Source organism: Poromitra crassiceps, assembly GCF_964638095.1.
Source record: "Poromitra crassiceps genome assembly, chromosome: 9".
NCBI lineage: Eukaryota > Metazoa > Chordata > Actinopteri > Beryciformes > Melamphaidae > Poromitra > Poromitra crassiceps.
Genome location: NC_139630.1, coordinates 48,286,556 through 48,308,810, shown reverse-complemented (window position 1 = coordinate 48,308,810; position 22,255 = coordinate 48,286,556). Strand labels below are relative to the sequence as shown.

The 22,255-nt window shown below is 46.5% G+C and overlaps 1 protein-coding gene across 3 annotated transcripts in view; it reads right to left on the bottom strand.

Moving 5' to 3' along the window:
* Nucleotides 1–22,255, bottom strand: part of LOC310782041 (syntaxin-binding protein 5-like) — a gene marked incomplete at its 5' end in the record, with an annotated part of 148,724 nt that overhangs the window by 61,703 nt on the left and 64,766 nt on the right. For all 3 annotated transcript variants that reach the window (XM_083642690.1, XM_083642691.1, XM_083642692.1), the window contains one exon: nt 20,452–20,552. In XM_083642690.1, the coding sequence (XP_083498816.1) occupies nt 20,452–20,552 (101 nt within the window). The remainder of the gene's footprint in view (nt 1–20,451; nt 20,553–22,255) is intronic.

Sequence of the window (22,255 nt, the reverse complement as noted above, 5' to 3'; positions counted from 1 at the left end):
GCTTTAGCTAAATAATTTGCAGTAATGCAGCCTATTCATATCATTATCACTATCACTATCTTCGAGTTAAAGCAGCTACGAGGAACTTTCATTTTGTGTTGATTTTTTAGCAGCCCCTGTGGACAAAAGTGGTAGAGTTCTCCCAGAGCAAAGATTGCATTTCCTGAAGTCTTCTCCCGCTGTCTCCCCCGGAATGTCTGAGCCGCAGCAGTCCAGGTAGGGCTTCTCCGTGTCAGCGAGCCTGCCCCACTGTTTTATTGACTGGATAAGGTTGACGTTCTTGGTTCCAGCGCAACAAAAATTACAACCAGTTTGACACAGGAAGTCACACTGTGCCCGACCAGCGCACAGGCATTTAGAAAAGCAATATAGAAATCGCTGATCTCCTCGCCGATGTTCTCATTTGCTGATGTAGGTACTGTAAGATGTGATGCATCTTTATTAAATTTAGACTGTTTCATAATCAGTTAAAAGTTCCTCGTATAGCTGCTTTAAACTATAGTTATTTAAAAAGTCTCCTATAGACAGTCATCAGACCTGTACCTTCTGACTAGATGCACTGATCTGTTTAACAGAGCCACACGGAGGCAGGAGTCACAGATTAGAGCAGACAGACCAGCAAAGTTCGGGCGACTCAATGTGTGCAAATTAATAAGGATAAAATAAGCGTTTTCCTGGTAAGTTGATGCCATAAATGTGATGCCCATCTCCTACATGTCAGAGCCATGTGGTTATCTGAAATGACCAACACACCTCCAGGTTAGGTGATGATGCTTTACTGAAGTCAAGCAGTAGAAGTTAAGTGACAATGTGCAAATACTATTGGCCCATTTTGGGGCGAACTAAATATGAGTAGTCTTACATGTCACTGTTCATAACCCAGGGTGTTTATCCTTTGCTTGATCAGCCGCTTAAAAAAAAAAAAAAGGCCATACATTAAGAGTATATCCCACTTCTCCAGGCACCACTACACCACTGAGGATAAGCACTCCATAAAGCTGAAGCAGTACTGATGAGAGAGGCGAACCAAAGAGATGATCCCTCAAGCAGCCCCTTCTCTCTGGACCTTCACATGAGGGAGGGCCAGAAACCTCCCCTAATTCTCCGGTTTTCATCATTCTTCTTCCTTTCATCCATCCATCAGACGCAGGCTTAATGAAAGGTTAGAACCCCTTCCCTCTTTCACGGTGTCTGTCTATTCATCTCCTCATCCTTTTTTCATCACTCCGTTCTTTCATCCATCGTGCCATCCGTCCCGCGGCCCATCTGACGAATAATAATGTGCAACCTTGGTCATCTGCCTCGCTGCTATCTCAAGGTCGCCCCGCTCTCTGCCTAGTGATCCTTTTCGAATCAGCGCGGTGGTTACAGCTATCCCGCGCTGTGGACCGTGTCTATAAAACACAAAGCCCTGTTTGGTGGAGTGGGAAACCCCGCCCCAGGCCCGCCCCTCGCCCACACCGACCGGAGGACAGAGGGGACGGAGGAGAGATAAGGTTGGATCCATTTCCTTTGATAGCGGTCTTCCCGTCTCGTTATCTATGACGGAAAAGACGCATTGGAGTATTTTCCTTCACTTTCGGATGCATTTCAATACTAACATAGCAATGAATGAGAAAGAAGCCACATGGACATGGTAGATATGCCAGGGAACTACTACATTAAGATCAAGTTTAAATATTAAGAAGTTGAAGATGTTTTTCCGAAGTAAACAACATTAACTGGGTGTGTGGGTTTGGATACACACATACCTGATACACTCGTTTAACACACACCTGTGCAGAGCTACCCTTACAGCAGCTTTCGGTGTATTTGCTGCTTCTCTTCATGCTCAGAAAGCCCATCACCTTCCCTTCACTCCCTCCCTCTCTCCATTCTCAAAACTCATCTTACACACCCTCGCCCCACATTTCACTTGCTGTGTGTGTATCTGAGAGTAGCAGCTCCTACTGTCACACGCACACACACATGCGGGCGCACACACACACACACACATGCACGCCTCTCTGCCCCAATGCCCTGCAGTACCACGTACCACATGAATATATTCATAAGCTTGAGGAGAGATGTCAGGCTACTTGACATGAATCTCATCCACATAGCCCAAATGCACACGCACACAGACAAACACAGACAGACACACACACACACACACACACACACACACACACACACAGACAGACACAGACAGACACACAGACACACACACACACACACACACACACACACACACGCACGCACTAATATATTCATATACATAGGTACATGAACTGGCTTACTTATACATGGACACTTGAGATGCACATAATGATACATGTAGACACAAACATGTAAATGTGTACAGTAACTCATTCAACCAGCCGAGTTGACAACATGGCTTTCCATGACAACCGGTGGTGGCTAGTGGCACCATTATGACACGTGATGGATTCAATGTGCTTTCCCGTACTTCCACCTGCAACCAGCAGATGTCCCGTGTCTAGCCCTACATGTCCTCCAACCCCTACCACCTTCGAGGGTGTGCATGGTTTGGTTTTTGGCCTCACCGATTCGATCTCCCAACACGTCAACTTTCAGCAACAGAGAAAAACAGCCTTGTTTTTAACTTGACCGCCATGCATTTTTTAGTTTACCCAATTGGGTTTTCAAAGGGTTTCATAGCGCCATGAGTTATAGAACTCCAACATCATCCAATTGGGGACCTTGTGATCCTCCAATTGAAGTTGGGACTTGAAAATAATGAGTGTCCTCACCTGGTGGCTCTTTGTCATCCCCCCGTACCCCCCCTCATCTCTCCCCCCATGTTTCCTGTCTATAAACAAAAAAACATCAAAATGACTCAAATTGGGGCCATGAGGTTTTTACCCGACAGCAACAGTATGCAAATACACATTGTGTGTGTGTGTGTGTGTGTGTGTGTGTGTGTGTGTGTGTGTGTGTGTGTGTGTGTGTTGTGTGTGTTTTACATGCCCTGCACAATTGTTAGGACTTGATTTGTATTGTAATTACATATGCATAGAAATGTATGTTTTGTATGTAAATGTTTTATCTGTGTGTGTGTGTGTGTGTGTGTGTGTGTGTGTGTGTGTGTGTGTGTGTGTGTGTGTGTGTGTGTGTGCACACGTGCGTGTGTGCATATTGTACACAAGCTAACTGATCAAGTGTTCTGAGAGGCAGCATGAGAGGGCCAAGTGAAGTGTCAGGAGCATAATTACACAAATTTGTCTGCCGTTTGCAAGTGTGTCCGACTGTCCGTGTGTGTCTGTGTTTTCCTTGGTGTATTTCTGCGTGTGTCTGTGCACATGCATATATCCAACCGATTGTTTGCGCAAGCGTTTCTGTGTGTGTATTTGTGTGTGTGTGTGTGTGTGTGTGTGTGTGTGTGTGTCACTGTGTTCACACTTGGCTTGCGTACACGTGTCTCCTGGTGAAGTCTCCAACTTCAAGTGGTCACGACACAGCTGCCAGCTTGCAGGCTCAAGGCCAAACACATTGCCTCTGCTATGACAGCCCCGCCCCCCACCCGACACACACACACGCAAACGCACGCACACACACACACACACACACACACACGCAAACACACGGAAATACAGACACACACAAACACACACGCACGCACGCACGCACGCACGCACACACACACACACACACACACACACACACACACGCAAACACACGGAAATATAGACACACAGACACACACACAGACACACACAACTGCCAAAACGCACTGTAGACTAGGGATATGAAACCATGGCTCATTTGAAATGAACGGGGGAGAGGGAATACTTTAGGAAATGATAATTTGTCACGCCTTTGCAGGTTCACTCAATGGCGAATGTAACATAATCAGAGTCTAATTTGTTTGTATAGCAATCCACAAGAATGCAGATCTTATGTCGTGTTCCCATCAAAGACGATCGTCAAAACAAATGAGTGGTCGCAGCCTGAAGGTTGGAGGAACTGGTGTGCCAGCAGAACGTCACCAGTTTGAATGCCTTGATCTGATCTGCCAGGGGAAATCTCATTTGGGGAAATGATTGGAGTGATGGTTTCACTTTCCCCAACATCTTCCGTCAAAACACCCTTGAGCAAGGCACTGACCTCTAACTGCCCCAGTGGACGGGACACGACTGTGGTAAGAAAATACTGTATAAGGTCAAGCTGTCATGAAACTGGGTCATTGCAGTCCTGTCATCCCTTCAGGACCTGTGTCGGTGCAGATCTGGCTCGCCTTCAGAAATAGCTCGGGTAGGCATTTGATTGGCTGTACATCGGGCACGTGGTGGGATTAGCGTGGGCAAAATGGTGCAAAAAAACACAGCTTTAGATTAGCTAACAAGCTAACGCTAAGATACTGCTGTTATCAGACATATGTTAGGGTTAAGGTTAGGGGTTAGGGTTAGGGTTTGACCCATGGGTTAGACCCCGTTGTGTGGACCCCGAGCCGAGCCGAATCCGTAACCCGAGTAGAATCCATACCTACACCTGCACACCGGCAGGATGCTGAAGTGGTCTCCTGAAATCATGGTCGACCCCTCCCACCCTGGACACAAACTCTTTGAAATACTACCCCCTTGGCAAGAGACTGGGGTCTGTCAAAACCAAAACCTCTGACCACAAGAAAAGCTTCTTCCCAACTGCCATCAGCCTCATCAACAAGGCCGTAAGAAAGCCCCCTCTACTAAGGACTCTACCAACCCCCCCAATACCCCCCTAAGCATAGCTGAATCCCCCCACTGACATGACCCCACATCATACATCACTTGACAGTAGCAGCAGCTGGACTACACTCACTAAATTAAGCTATTACAGCTGCTTCTCCTAACCAGGACTTTTTACTCTATTATATTACTCTTGTTAACTACTGTACATCATGCATCGCTTGGACTGTAAAATCCTATGTAATGCCTATTAACACTCTTCCTATTCGTGTTTGTATATTGGACTGCACTTGCAACTTTGTGATTTTGTCTTTTTTAGATATCTTCTTCTATCTTCTGAATATTGATATGACTGCTATGTTGCATAGTTACACTAAGACAAATTCCTCAAATGTAATCTTTACATAATAAAAGTGACTCTGATTCTGATTATGCAATGGAGATAGCAAATATTGCCTGCTGGTGGGAATTGGTAACTGGGACAAAATCATTGCAGCTATCTTGGGTGAATAAGCAAGACAATAATCATCAATTGGTTATAAATGTTGGGAAAGTTGCTTTTCACTGTTGCCGCGAACTATTTTTATGTGTCATGACCCTAAAAGATGACAAAAACAGTATGTTGGGGAAAAAAGGGAGAGAGACAGCACAAATCGAATATAAAGTCAATGACAAGCATTTGACAAGGCTCCAGGGTAGGGAGACAAAGATAGACAGAGACTACCAATCAGAGAGGCCAGAGAGACAGAGACAGACAGAGACTACCAATCAGTGAGGCCAGAGAGACAGAGACAGACAGAGACTACCAATCATTGAGGGCAGAGACCCCCCTATCTACCCACTGGGTTTAAATTAAGAGGGCAACAGACAGTACAGCAGGGGTTCCAAAACTTAAGAATGCCGCGGCCCACTTTGAAATCTGAAAATCTTCCGGGGCCCACCCAAACCTTTAATCACAACTCTGATCTACACACAACACTAAGATGATCTATTTCCCTATATGTTTTTTTATATTATATATTTTTTATTTCATTAACAGAGCATGTGAACTTTGGCATAAGGGAAATTAATAATCCATCCACATACAAAAACATTTCAGCAAAAATACCCAAAAGCAGACTGCCAACATTTTCTCCCCCCTTACTCATCAGACGTATTTGCATGCATAACACATTTGTTGAGACAAAATGTGATGAGCAACAACAAGAAATCAATCCACAAGCTATTAGGCTGTGAAAAATCCTACCTTATCTGTAAAGGGGAGACTCATTCAATGGGGTACCCACTGAACCAATTTTCATTCAGATAAATTGAGCTGAGAGTTCAAGGGACCCCTTTGAAATAGTTTTCCCTCGTCAAAACTTAACCTACATTTGGAGCTTTATTTAGCCCCTTGCCGACAAGCTAGCATATTATGCTTGGTACCAATGGATGCCGTAGGTCTTCTACCTTAACATTAACAGGATCTCCACTGTAGCTTTAAAAATGACCCTGCTACAGCCATTTGATTACCCATGAAAATCGGGAGTGTTGGCAGACCACTCGCGGCCCACCTGTAGTACCTCCACAGTTTTGGAATCACTGCTGTACAGTATACACATGAACACTCTCCATTAGAGGTGTGTTGCGTGTGGACACGCACGCGCACACGCGCACACACACACACACACACACACACACACACACACACACACACAAATGCAACAGTAAACTAGAACGACCGCAACGCGGACTTATGCCTCCGCCATTAGTTCATTCTGGAGTCCAAATCGCCATTTGAGGCAAATTGGAAGAGATTCCGTCAAGGCGCTCCTGTGATGTTGCGTTACAGAGCCTGGAAATTGGGTGTGTGAGAGGTCACAGTGACCTTGAACTTTGACCACCACAATGTAATCAGTTCATCCTTGAGTCCAAGTCGATGTTTGAGACAAGTTTGATTAAGTTCCGTCAAGGCATTCCTGAGATATCGCGTTAACAAGCTTGAAAATGGCGTTCGAGAGCTCACCTTGACCTTTGACCACCAAAATGTAATCAGTTCATCCTTGAGTCCAAGTCGATGTTTGAGACAAGTTTGATTAAATTCCGTCAAGGCATTCCTGAGATATCGCGTTAACAAGCTTGAAAATGGCATTCAAGAGGTCACAGTGACCTTGACCTTTGACCTTTGACCACCAAAATCTAATCAGTTCATCCTTGAGTCCAAGTCGATGTTTGAGACAAGTTTGATTAAATTCCGTCAAGGCATTCCTGAGATATCGCGTTAACAAGCTTGAAAATGGCGTTTGAGAGGTCACAGTGACCTTGACCTTTGACGTTTGACCACCAAAATCTAATCAGATCATCCTGGAGTGTAAGTCGATGTTTGAGGCAAATTTGATGAAATTCCGTCCAGGCGTTCCTCAGATATCGCGTTAACAAGCTTGAAAATGGCGTTCGAGAGGTCACAGTGACCTTGACCTTTGACCTTTGACCACCAAAATCTAATCAGATCATCATCAGGGCTGAATCATTGACAGTGGTGTTAGGTGGTACTTAGACCTGAATTAGCAGTATAGTATTAGTCATCCTAAAAAATAAAAATAAAAATCCTAATAAATTTTGTTTTGACCTAATTTTATTGTTGTCTATAGAGTTAGTTCCACCTCTGCGCAGATTCCCCCGCTCTCTTCTCTCTCTCCCCCTCAGGTGTCCTTCACTGGCCTGACGTACACCCCCGCCGCTGCAGCCCTAGGTCCGGCCGCCATCGCCCTAGCCACCTGCCGCTACTCCTTCTACTGTCTGACACCCCGGGCTCTTCACCACCACCGACCCCTATCCTCATCATCCTGGTCACCTGCCTGCCTAAGGGAAGGGGGGGGCGCCCCCCCAGCCCCCCCCCCCCGCCGCCTCATCATCACCTCCAACTCCTATCCTCCCCTCCTCTTAATCATCACCTCCGACTCCTATCTTCCCCTCCCCTCCTCTTAATCCATGTCACCAACGCGGACTCATGGATTCCTCAGATCATCCTCATGGAACTCCCAATCTTGTTACCCTTTTTGTCACCTAGTTAATTAACTAGTATTCTCTAAACCTACGAACACTTAAAGACTGCATTTTCTATTTCTTTTTGGACTCTACTTTTTAGATTTTCAACTCCCTTCCCTGATCTTAGGATAATTTAAAAATTACATTTTTATATCCCTTCTGTTGGACTCTTTTTACATTTTCAATTTTCTGTTCTCTTGTACATTTTATTTCCATATTAAACCATTCACAGAGTTTCATTATCGGAAACTCTGTGCATGGTTTAGCCCGGCATCTCTCGGCCTGTCTCGGAGGGGAGTCCCCAGACGGGGGTCCGCTGCTGTGGCCTGGTGGGTGGGCCCGTCCCCCGCGTGGCCTGCTCTCACGCTCTCAGTCACTATGCTGGTGGCTGGGGGCTGGGGGGGCGGGTCGCGTGGGGGCTGGGTCCGCCTGGGCCGCAGCAATTGGCCCCTAGCACAACGACCTCACAAGGTTCCTCCTCAGCCAAGTCACTGGGGCAATCCATGCGGCGATCCATATGGTGGAAAGGTTTTCTTGCGTTCACTGGGGGTGAGGGGGTGCCGCTGTGTCCCGGCCTGGCCTTCCCTCCCACGCCATATGTGGGCGGGGGCCGGGTCGGGGGGCATCGGTGCTCTTCATCACTGGTCGAGGGCTGCCGGTTGGTTTAGAACAGCTTAGGTAGGCGATAGATTAGCTACAGCCTAAGGCTGACCTGTTAGTGTTCAGGCTAAAATCAGACTAGAGCAGGGTAGGATAGGCCAGATTAGGCGGTAGATTAGCTAGATACTATGTCCCAGTTAGCTCTGGTTAATGCTTAGAGTAGTCAGTTGTCTGATCTTCTCCCCCCCCCTCTCTTTCCCCCTTTCCCCGCTTCTTCCCTTCTTCCCCCTTCTTGTTCTCCTCTCTTTCCATGCTCTTTCCTCCCCCACATCCCACCGCCCCCCCCTCCCTTCTCCTGCTCTCTCCTCATTCTCCCCCCCTCTGCTCCTTCCTCTTCCTCCTCTTCTCCCCTATTTTCCTGAATCCCTGCCACTTCCTGCTCTCCCTTCTCTCACATTCCCCCTGCTCTCCTTCCCCTGCACCCTCCCACCCCTCCTTCTCTGCCTCTCTGTCCTCCCCCCTCTCTCACATTCCCCCTGCTCTCCTTCCCCTGCACCCTCCCACCTCTCCTTCTCTGTCCTCTCCTCCTCCACATTTCCCATTTTCCCCCCACCCTCGCCCTAATCCGGGCCCGTATCCTACTCCCTCCCTAGACCCTACCTCTACTCTCTGTCCTCCCCCCTCTCTCACATTCCCCCTGCTCTTCTTCCCCTGCTCTCCTTCCCCTGCACCTCTACTCTCTGTCCTCCCCCCTCTCTCACATTCCCCCTGCTCTCCTTCCCCTGCACCCTCCCACCTCTCCTTCTCTGTTCTTTCCTCCTCCACATTTCCCATTTTCTCCCCACCCTCGCCCTAATCCGGGCCCGTATCCTACTCCCTCCCTCCACCCTAGACCCTACCTCTACTCTACCTCCCCTGTACCCTCACATTCCCACTGCTCTCCTTCCCCTGCGCCCTCCCACCTCTCCTTCTCTGTTCTCTCCTCCTCTCTGCCCTCTCCTCCCTCTCACATTCCCCCTGCTCTCCCTCCCCTGCACCCTCTCCTTCTCTGTTCTCTCCTCCTCCACATTTCCCATTTCTCCCCACCCTCGCCCTAATCCGGGCCCGTATCCTACTCCCTCCCCTCCCTCAACCCTAGACCCTATCCCTACCCTGGCTCTCCCTCCCCTGCACCCTCATCTCTCCTCCCCTGTTCTCTCCTCCTCCACATTTCCTATTTTCTCCCCACCTCCCCCCTCTCCTCCCTCCCTCCCTCCACCCTAGACCCTACCTCTACTCTACCTCCCCTGTACCCTTCCACCTCTCCTTCTCTGTTCTCTCCTCCTCTCTGTCCTCTCCCCTCTCTCACATTCCCACTGCTCTCCTTCCCCTGCGCCCTCCCACCTCCCCACATTTCCTATTTTCTCCCCACCTCCCCCCTCTCCTCCCTCCTCCCTCTCCCTCCCTCCTCCACTCTCCTGTTTTCTTCAAATGTTCAAATGTTATCTTTATTCTGTATATTCTTGTTATTGTGTGTTAGCTAGAATCAGCTAGACATACTTTCTGTGAAGCCCTCTGAGACATGCTTGTGAATTAGGGCTATATAAATAAACTTGACTTGACTTGACTTGAATCATCCTTGAGTCTAAGTCGATGTTTGAGGCAAATTTGATGAAATTCCGTCCAGGCGTTCCTCAGATATCGCGTTAACAAGCTTGAAAATGGCGTTCGAGAGGTCACAGTGACCTTGACCTTTGACCTTTGACCACCAAAATCTAATCAGATCATCCTTGAGCCTAAGTGAATGTTCAAGGCGAATCTGATGAAATTCCATCCAGGCGTTCCTCAGATATCGCGTTAACATGGAACATCGTACGGACGGACGGACGGACGGACGGACAGCCGTACGGACAGCCGTACGGACGGACAACCCGGATCCATAATGCCTCCGGCCTGGCTATCGCCGCCGGAGGCATAACTAGAAGGGGGAAGAGAAGAGAGCGCAGACCTCCACCAAGGCCAGTTCCAGTCTGCTATGATATGCAAACTTGAGTGAGTCGGATCCAAATACACTACAACATTTGACGGGCCCATGCTACCCCTCCTTCCACCAGCTTGAATGAAAATTGGCCCAGTAGTTTTTCCATAATCCTGCTGACAAACAGAACAACAACAACAACAACAAACAAACAAACAAACAAAGGGGATCAAAAACATTACCTCCTTGGCGGAGGTAACGAGAACAATACATCTTTCTAGCGATTTCACACTCCTTCTGAATCTGTTATACCCACTCTCTCTCTCTCTCTCTCTCGCTCTCTCGCTCGCTCGCTCGCTCACACACACACACACACACACACACACACACACACACACACACACACACACACACACACACAGCAGCTGCAATAATGAATCTTTTGGTGCCTATTAAAACAATGCAGGTCAACTGCACTGACTAAATTGAGTTTTTTGAAGAAGAGCAAACACTTGAAACGTCACGTGATCTAACACCATGGGAGCCATAGTGTGCATGTTCAACTCAATCATTACACTTTTTTATTATATTTAGCTGATCATGCTTTATCCAGAGTGACAAAGTCTTGAGCAGATACTGTACTATAGGGGTTCACGTGGCTGTTGCTGGGGTTCAAACCATGAGATACTGGCTGGATTTAAAAAACAATATTGAGTGGAAGGTCTGATCAGCTTTCACCACAGTTCTGAGGAGATTTTTTACGAGGAGTGGAGATAAAATTCCATTCCATAACAATGAGCATAACTGGCCAAACTTACAAACATATCCAGCCAAAGCACCAGCAGTGGGCGGGTTCATGGCTTGTTCTGATTAAAACAAATCTGACAAAAATGTTGCCAATATGAGCCAAGAGGGAAAGGAGAGAGGCGGTGGTCCTTTTTGCGTGGCGCTGTGTCCGTGTGTGGGCGAGGAGGGGGGGCGAGGGGGGAAGGGGTTGACTGTGCCTCCTCCCACTCCTTATCTTCCATCATATCACCCTGCATTGATTGAACATACACATCTGCAGTGCCTTCCTCTGTGGCTAGGAGGCGACGAGAGCATCCTACGCCACAATGACTAGGCAGGATTTCTCTTCCACTCCCTCCATCCCTCCACTCCAACCCACAGACTGACTCACTGCTCTCTGGCTGGAGCCCAGTCTGTCTCAACTCCTCCTCTCCTCCCTCCTCTCCTCTCCTCCAGCACCGATGATCTGATGTGAATGGATGTGCACACTGGAGGGCTTTCTGCCACACTGCTTTCACCCATCAAATCCCATTGTGGTCAGTGGAAGGAAGGACAGCAGACAAGGAAGGAACTGTTTGGATTGTTGGAATGTGGCCCACATTATACTGTACAAGAGCTAGATCTCCAGCAGCCTGCACATGGAGAGGCAGGGCTACATAGGAAATATAACTGGTAAGAATAAAAACAAAAGACCGGGTAGTCGGCCTACTGTACCAATATGAGGGTCACAGGTTCGAGCCCCTGTGTTACTTCCGGCTTGGTCAGGCGTCCGTACAGGCACAACAGGCCCTGTCCACAGGTGGGAAGCCAGATTAAGGGTATGTGTCCTGGTCTCTACACTAGCGCCTATACTCGGGTCGGTCGGCGCGCCTGTTCGGGAGGGAGGGGAACTGGGGGGAATAACGCGATCCTCCCACATGCTACATCATGCCGGTGAAACCCCTCGCTGTCAGGTGAAAATAACTACGCATAACTTACTTTTTCACTGTCAAAACACTGTCTCTTTAAGTTCCCTTCTTTGCATTGGAAAAACTCTTGACTTACCCTGAGACTGGCTTTGTTTGAAGGTGTCCGTTTCATTGGTTCATTTTAAGAGTATCATTACTCGGCACTGCTATATATATTCTTTGTATTTACACTTTGACACAGTGGCACCTGACGGCGATAGGTGAAACCGTAGCCTATTCTATTGACAGAAATAGAAGCGTGTTAGTCACCTGGCCAGGGCACAAGGATGTATTCAGCACCCGGAAATAGGCTTGTCGTCGCCGGGTCGCAATTGGGCCAAATACTGTAAATTCACATGTTGTTGTTATTAGAAGTCTGCAAGCCGACGGGACCCGAGACTCGATGTCGGTTTGGTTTCTCTCTCTCCTGTCTGTCCACTCTGTCACTCTGGTGCTGAAAGCGCACAGCGTTTCCAGGCCCGTGCAGACCTCTACTGGCTCCAAGGGATTCAAACATAATAATTATCTTGAGTTTCGCAGCAAAATAGCGTGTCCGCTGACATGTGCTTCTTTTAGGAGGGGGGATTTGACAGTGACTAAGAAATAGAACGTGTGACCATGAGAGCGTGTGAAGGGGGACATTTGCGTGAGTCTCACGCTCAATGCGTGAGAGATGGCAGCTCTGGCCTGGCTTCTAGTGTTAAAGATCGACCAGTCGATCGCCAGGTTTGTGACCACCTGGTTTAAAATATGAGGGTTTGATTTGGCTTTGTCACCGGCTGTTTTTATTCCTTCTGTTGCGCTCCGGCCACCTTGTCCTCACCAGCCTGACAAGTGGAAGCCAACCTTTAGAAAAGCGCCAGAGACCGAACAAATAACAAGGGATGGTGGAAAGATAGAGAAGGGATAGAGAGTGGCACTGGCTGACCAAATACTTCTCTAGATGTTACAGACCTGTCTGATTCATGCCTGCACTGTGTCTGTCCTCAAGAGACTTCTCTAGATGTTACAGATGTGTCTGATTCACGCCTGCACTGTGTCTGTCCTCAAGAGACTTCTCTAGATGTTACAGACCTGTCTGATTCATGCCTGCACTGTGTCTGTCCTCAAGACACTTCTCTAGATGTTACAGATCTGTCTGATTCATGCCTGCACTGTGTCTGTCATCAAGACACTTCTCTAGATGTTACAGATCTGTCTGATTCATGCCTGCACTGTGTCTGTCCTCAAGAGACTTCTCTAGATGTTACAGATCTGTCTGATTCATGCCTGCACTGTGTCTGTCCTCAAGATACTTCTCTAGATGTTACAGATCTGTCTGATTCATGCCTGCACTGTGTCTGTCATCAAGACACTTCTCTAGATGTTACAGATCTGTCTGATTCACGCCTGCACTGTGTCTGTCATCAAGACACTTCTCTAGATGTTACAGATCTGTCTGATTCATGCCTGCACTGTGTCTGTCATCAAGACACTTCTCTAGATGTTACAGATCTGTCTGATTCATGCCTGCACTGTGTCTGTCCTCAAGACACTTCTCTAGATGTTACAGATCTGTCTGATTCACGCCTGCACTGTGTCTGTCCTCAAGACACTTCTCTAGATGTTACAGATCTGTCTGATTCATGCCTGCACTGTGTCTGTCCTCAAGAGACTTCTCTAGATGTTACAGATCTGTCTGATTCATGCCTGCACTGTGTCTGTCCTCAAGACACTTCTCTAGATGTTACAGATCTGTCTGATTCACGCCTGCACTGTGTCTGTCCTCAAGACACTTCTCTAGATGTTACAGACCTGTCTGATTCACGCCTGCACTGTGTCTGTCCTCAAGACACTTCTCTAGATGTTACAGATCTGTCTGATTCACGCCTGCACTGTGTCTGTCCTCAAGACACTTCTCTAGATGTTACAGACCTGTCTGATTCATGCCTGCACTGTGTCTGTCCTCAAGAGACTTCTCTAGATGTTACAGACCTGTCTGATTCATGCCTGCACTGTGTCTGTCCTCAAGAGACTTCTCTAGATGTTACAGATCTGTCTGATTCATGCCTGCACTGTGTCTGTCCTCAAGAGACTTCTCTAGATGTTACAGATCTGTCTGATTCATGCCTGCACTGTGTCTGTCCTCAAGAGACTTCTCTAGATGTTACAGATCTGTCTGATTCATGCCTGCACTGTGTCTGTCCTCAAGACACTTCTCTAGATGCTACAGATCTGTCTGATTCATGCCTGCACTGTGTCTGTCCTCAAGACACTTCTCTAGATGTTACAGATCGGTCAGATTCATGCCTGCACTGTGTCTGTCCTCAAGACACTTCTCTAGATGTTACAGATCTGTCTGATTCACGCCTGCACTGTGTCTGTCCTCAAGACACTCTCTAGATGTTACAGATCTGTCTGATTCATGCCTGCACTGTGTCTGTCCTCAAGAGACTTCTCTAGATGTTACAGATCTGTCTGATTCATGCCTGCACTGTGTCTGTCCTCAAGAGACTTCTCTAGATGTTACAGATCTGTCTGATTCATGCCTGCACTGTGTCTGTCCTCAAGACACTTCTCTAGATGTTACAGATCTGTCTGATTCATGCCTGCACTGTGTCTGTCCTCAAGAGACTTCTCTAGATGTTACAGATCTGTCTGATTCATGCCTGCACTGTGTCTGTCCTCAAGACACTTCTCTAGATGTTACAGATCTGTCTGATTCATGCCTGCACTGTGTCTGTCCTCAAGAGACTTCTCTAGATGTTACAGATCGGTCTGATTCATGCCTGCACTGTGTCTGTCCTCAAGAGACTTCTCTAGATGTTACAGATCTGTCTGATTCATGCCTGCACTGTGTCTGTCCTCAAGAGACTTCTCTAGATGTTACAGATCTGTCTGATTCATGCCTGCACTGTGTCTGTCCTCAAGAGACTTCTCTAGATGTTACAGATCTGTCTGATTCACGCCTGCACTGTGTCTGTCCTCAAGACACTTCTCTAGATGTTACAGATCTGTCTGATTCATGCCTGCACTGTGTCTGTCCTCAAGAGCCTTCTCTAGATGTTACAGATCTGTCTGATTCACGCCTGCACTGTGTCTGTCCTCAAGAGACTTCTCTAGATGTTACAGATCTGTCTGATTCATGCCTGCACTGTGTCTGTCCTCAAGAGACTTCTCTAGATGTTACAGATCTGTCTGATTCACGCCTGCACTGTGTCTGTCCTCAAGACACTTCTCTAGATGTTACAGATCTGTCTGATTCATGCCTGCACTGTGTCTGTCCTCAAGAGACTTCTCTAGATGTTACAGATCTGTCTGATTCACGCCTGCACTGTGTCTGTCCTCAAGAGACTTCTCTAGATGTTACAGATCTGTCTGATTCATGCCTGCACTGTGTCTGTCCTCAAGAGACTTCTCTAGATGTTACAGATCTGTCTGATTCATGCCTGCACTGTGTCTGTCCTCAAGAGACTTCTCTAGATGTTACAGATCTGTCTGATTCATGCCTGCACTGTCTGTCCTCAAGAGACGTCTCTAGATGTTACAGATCTGTCTGATTCATGCCTGCACTGTGTCTGTCCTCAAGAGACTTCTCTAGATGTTACAGATCTGTCTGATTCATGCCTGCACTGTGTCTGTCCTCAAGAGACGTCTCTAGATGTTACAGATCTGTCTGATTCATGCCTGCACTGTGTCTGTCCTCAAGAGACTTCTCTAGATGTTACAGATCTGTCTGATTCATGCCTGCACTGTGTCTGTCCTCAAGAGACTTCTCTAGATGTTACAGATCTGTCTGATTCATGCCTGCACTGTGTCTGTCCTCAAGAGACTTCTCTAGATGTTACAGATCTGTCTGATTCATGCCTGCACTGTGTCTGTCCTCAAGAGACTTCTCTAGATGTTACAGATCTGTCTGATTCATGCCTGCACTGTGTCTGTCCTCAAGAGACTTCTCTAGATGTTACAGATCTGTCTGATTCATGCCTGCACTGTGTCTGTCCTCAAGAGACTTCTCTAGATGTTACAGATCTGTCTGATTCATGCCTGCACTGTGTCTGTCCTCAAGAGTCCTCGACTTGGTTCCTCGACTTCCCCGATAGAACTTTTCTTCACTTCAGACGACACCACTGTGAACCGTGCTCCACTAATTAGCACCTTGACATTTAACCTCTGTCGTGTTGTTTCACACCTGTCACCATAGGCCGCGGAGCCTATAGGGCCGGTAGGGCTTGAGCCTGACCTACTTTTAAGGATTTTAATGTTGACTCTCTCGGCACACAGCTTGATATGTTGCCAGACACAATCAAGCTTTTCGAGGAGGGCGAGGAGGAAGCAGGCAAACCCCTAACCGTGTCATCTGTTGTGTCAGCAATGAACAATACACCTGTGGCAAAAACACTCCTGCCAGATGTACACAAACTGTTAAAGTTGTTTTATACAATCCCCGTGTCGTCTGCCAGCGCCGATATGCGATCAACAATGACACAAAAAAGACTTAATAGCCTGATGTGCGGCCATACACACAAGGACTATTTGGACAAAGTGGATGTTTCGGTGATTGCAAGGGAGTTCGTCCAGAGCAACGACAAGAGGACGCAGTTCTTCGGCAGAATGTAAAGAGATAGAGAGAGAAAGATATGGTGAGTCTGACATTAACAATCTCTTAAAGTTTGCATTTGGCGTGTGTGTGGAGGAGGAGGGAGGGGAGAAAGTGTGTGTGTTGCCAAGGTGCAGCATCAACTGGTGCTTTTTTGTGTTTCACTACTTTGATGTGTATTATTCTATCCCTCTTGTTCGCAAAGTAGTAGTAGCACTATTTAAACCACGAGGCTGAATCGAAGTGATGCTTGATTAATTCATTGATTGATATCGGAATCGGATTGATATAGGCTATAACCACAACTCCGCTCCATTTCAGTACCAAGGACAGCGCCGCACGGCCCTATGCAAATAGCCTAAACTCACCTGTCTCCGATAATAAGCTTCATTTTAACTAACGGAGTAAACTTCAAAAACGTTTCATATTGTTGTCTGATGTAGTCTAGTCTAATTTTTGCGGTTGAGCCGGACCTACTTGAACAGCCTTCCGCGGCCCCTGCCTGTCACATATATTACAATGCCACAATCCAGGTAACAAGGGAGTGCCTGCTGCTGATCAAACTAAATAAGGAAGAAGACCTTTGGAACCAGAGAAGATCTTACGAGATAATAGCAGCATAAGACACTTTACATTTTGGGGGCTGCTTAATTACCCAGAGTCCCAGAGTTAAATATCTGTTGCCTCTCTCTGCGTCATCTGTTTTTCTTATGTCACTGTCCATATTGCTGTCCATTCCACTCTTTGTTCTGGCACCTACTGCGCACTCAGCCATCCTGACTTGACCCACCAAAAGGTTTCTTAAAAAAAGAGTTATACGTTTTTTCTCGTATGCTTCGAGGGTCTAAGGTTGATGTTGCCGGGTAGGTTAGGCTATGTAGGATAGGTAGGATGTTACGTCTTGCTAAGTTTTGCTATCGTGTGTCTTCATGTGCTTTGTTCTGCATCCTTGTTTGTTTTAAATCATTCTGTTCTGCAATTGATTGTTGATTAGTTAGACCTATTTAGTCTCATTCTCTGTAAAGTCCTTGGAGACATGCTTGGGATAAAGGGCTATACACTGTAAATCAGGGGTGTCAAACTCAATTCCATCCCGGGCCACATCAGCATTATGGTTGCCCTCAAAGGGCCGGTTGATATAAATGTATCTAGCCTACGTGTTATATTACATAACTGCGTCGGATTCAATTATTGTTTTTTACTAGTAACTTAATACTTAATAACTACCTCTGAAAGCAGAATTATAGGGAAAACAATGGCAAACAGAGAAGTAGTAGCCTACAACTATTATTCAATTTAACAATAGCTATTTTTAGCCGTATTGCGAAGAATTGGATTGCACAAATTGTATTCTTTGCTAGCTTTCGCGGGCCACATAAAATGAGGTGCCGGGCTGGATGAGTTTGACACATGTGCTGTAAATAAAGGAACTTGAAGTTGAAGACATTTCTGGCAACTGGGTTTGATTGGAGAGTAGAGATAATACACTGACGGTCCCATCCATTTTGGAGGCTGACCTATGGGTGGAGCTATGATATTATTGACAGCTATGGAGCACTGTATCAGTAAATAGTATACAAAGTGGAAAATAGCGCACTGAACGGTGAACATTTGGAACTAATAAGGTTCAGAAAATTTTAAGATAAAGACAGCGCTTTGATAATGATGCTGCTTGAATAAACAAGTAGACACTGAAACGTGAGTTAGTGAGTAGCATCTGTTATAGCTGTTATCTGCTAAGAGCAAGTCAAGAGGTGCAAGCTGCTTACCTTTGGCTAAACATCTCAGCGCATGAAGTGTATTTTAAAAGTTTAAATATTAACGTTTTTGTGGAGTGATTTACAGCTTTCATGTGATTGGTATTATACGAGACAGCAATGCCCTCAGGTGAGATCTCTGTGAGGTGGGGGGGGGGGCAGCCGGACTCATGTCTAGTGCTATGATTAATTAGCAAGACTGTCTGTCTGGCTTAAGTATGTGCATTTTCTTCTCTTCTTAACATCTATTCTATATACAGTATGATGTACACGTATGGGTGAAGGAATGCATACTCCGTCTTGAATCTTCAATGGGCTTTAAGAGGGGAGTGATGAGTGGGAGGCCTTCATCTCCTTCCTCTCCTTCTCATGCCCTCCTCCTGCTCTTGTTACCAGTTCCTCGAGACGCAGAAGCTCCGCCCCTCTCTGCCGCCATGTCTCGGGGAGGTTGCATCGGACGGCGGCGCTCGCTAAATGTCACAGACGGTCAAGTGCCTCCTCGCCGTCTCCAATCATTGGCTCTGACAGTTAACCCCCTTCCCAGTTTTCAGTTTCACATTGGCAGATCACCCAGCAAATGATATGATTGGCTCTGATGGGTAATCCCTGCATCTCTGATTGGAAGAGACAGTGGACACCGCCTTCCTTGAGATGAGGTGATTCTGCAATTCACTCATCTTGTATTCAGGAAACTAGATAACTTTCATTTTAATAATAAGACATAAACACTACAATTGAATTTGATATTGAACGAACAAAGAGTTGGTCACATTCCTCAGCCTTAAAGGAGAATTCAGCTTTTTTTTTTACAACCTGGACCTTATTTCCAGCTGGATTTATGTTTTACAAGTCACCCTGAACAGAAATGTCTGAAAATGATTCGGTATAAAGCTAGAACGGCCTGGAACAGAGGACGGAGGGGCAGAAATGTCTGCTCAGGGTGTCTTAAAGCATAAATCCAGCTGGAAATAAGGCCCAGGTTGTAAAAAATGAGAATTCTCCTTTAAGAACCCCGGCTGTCTAGACTTCTCTGGATTTCAGCCTTATCGTAGAATACGCTTGATTTTATGAAGGAAAACATATTTGCATCAACCATCCATTGAATCGAAATCTTAAAAGTTTTAATTTCACACGCCATCTACCATCTCAAAGTGGATTTGTGTGTCTGTGTATGTGTGTTATGTGTGTTATGTGTGTGTGTGTGTGTGTGTGTGTGTGTGTGTGTGTGTGTGTGTGCGGGTATGCATGTGTGTGCATGCACTTGCGTGTGTTTGTGGTTATGTGTGGGTTGTTGTGTCTGTATCTCACAGCCTGTCAGTTTGTGACATTCAGATGTTTGGGTAGGTTCGCACCTGTGCCCCATGAGTGATGGCCCCGCCGCATCAAAGGAGGGTGAGTGACCCAAATAATGTGTTTTTGGTTAGAGAGAGAGAGAGAGAGAGAGAGAGAGAGAGAGAGAGAGAGAGAGAGAGAGAGAGAGAGACAGAGGAGGAGGAGAGAAGGAAGGTGCATGGACGGAAGGGCTGAGAGCCACCAGGCTGTCACCTCGCAGGCATGCACACACACACAAACACACACACACACACACACACACACACAGGCATGCACACACGCACACATTTGCCAAACTAAATGGCGCCTGTCTGTTTGCAGTCGGTGGAAAGTAACAGTTCACGCAGGCTGCGAACTGTGATATTGCTCCTGCTTAGAAAAACCACACCACTGTGAGTGTGAGGAAGCTGTTGAGGAGAGAGAGATAAACTGAGAAAATGTGTGTGTGTCTGTGTGTGTGTGTGTGTGTGTGTGTGTGTGTGTGTGTGTGTGTGTGTGTTTCTTTTGCTGGCTTAGAATGTGCCTTTGGGGGGATGACTACGCACGGCAGTAAGCATGATCAGAACTTATGGAGCAATGTGGTTTTCCAACACCTCCAGTTTCAGAAAGGAAACCCTGGTGTGTGTGTGTGTGTGTGTGTGTGTGTGTGTGTGTGTGTGTGTGTGTGTGTGTGCGTGTGCGTGTGCGTGTGCGTGTGCGTGTGCGCGTGCGTGTGCGTGTCTTAGGGGGCGGGGGGTTGGATTGGAGACACTGACTAACCGACAGTCTATGCCCTCACTGGTCCCATTGTGCCACTCACCTCTCCTTGCTGAACTTGAGGGAGTGGAGGATGGCGGGTCTCTTTTGCCTCAGGTTCCACAGGTGGACGCTGTCATCAGCCAGAGCGCTCACCAGCGCTCCCTGTCCAACAAGAAGGCACATTACAGATCATATTCCATGGTTAAAGACCCCATGCAATGACATATTTACTTCCTGGATTTCATAGATTTGCTGTTGAAATAGGATGTAGGGACGAGACATAATGCAGTGACGGATCATTCAAAAGTCTAAACCAGGGGTGCCCAAATTCTTTCCCATGAAGGGCCAAAACTCAATCTGGGTGGAGGGCCGAGGGCCAAAAATAAACGTTGTGGAATTATATTAAAATGTATTGTGTTTTATAGAAAATTAACATTCTAAATCTAAAATAACATTTCAATATAATAATCTACTTTTTATCTGTTTGGCAATTGTAATAATTTGCAATTGGTTATATATAAAAACATCTGCATTTGTGGGGAGCTTAAACATTTAATCAGTAAACACCCAGTTAAAAACAATTGTATTTTCCACCTTTGTAATCAAGAGAGAAATTTGACTTAATTCACAACTTGAAAAATCCTCAAGGTACTTTGAAAATCAGCTTTATTGTCCATCTTTTGTAAACAATTTGCCATGACAATTTGCAGGGATATCCGCAGCCACATTCAGACACTGTTTCACAAAGTCACCACATGAAAAAGCTCATCCACCCTTTGCAATCAGTGCAGATATCTGATAACTTGCCCGAGTTGCATTCTGGACAAAAAATCGGGACAAAAAATTCCATTGGTCTAGACCAATTTTTTGGTCTAGACCAATGGAATAAAGGAGATAGATTTGGCCACATTTATGCCTGCAGCAGAGTTCAATTAATGTAAACTTAACACACAACTCTTCAGCATGCTTCTGAACTTGTTGCAATCTGATCTTTTGTGCCAGGTGATGTCACCACCTCTTGTACTCCATAGAAGGTGACATCACATGACACCAAAGATCAGCCAATAGCAGCTGGCCATTTACGTATCATGATGTCTACCTTTAGATGTCAGGCTTGACACAGATTTGGGTTTGGTGTTTAGTTACTGTACTCTTTAAGGTACAGTAAAAAAATTACTTCTTCAAACAAGACACGGGTACTGTATCATCATATTGAAATACACTCTGGCATTCGTACACACACACACACACACACCCACACACACACACACACACGCCCACACGCCCACATATGCACACACACACACACACACACACACACACACACACGCCCACATATGCACATAATCTGTATGAGTATACAGTACACAAGCCAAACAAACAAGCCACATTCTGGAAAACAGGCTGGTTATAAAAGCAGCGAGCTCTCTCCCAGGTAACCACAATGATTCACAAGATCTACACAGCATGTGTGTATCTGTGTGTAGGAGGTGGGAAAAATCTCCCAAAGGGTGTATTTAAGCTGTGAAGTAACAGTCACACAGATGCACAGCGACACACACACACACACACACACACACACACACACACACACACACACACACACACACACACACACACACACACGCACGCTATGACACGCATGGCATACAGCATTTTGCATACTGTGACACAAATCAGATTCAATTATAGCTTGCTTTTCCATAGAGGATCAGATGGGAGGGGGACGTGGCAGCTACAGCACTGCAGCTATTCTATACAGCATGCTTCCAGTCAGGACTGGAAATCAAAAGTGGCCACCAGCGGAAAGATTTGACATGTTCACTGTGGCTGATATACATTTGCTCACTCTTCCCAATAGTTTG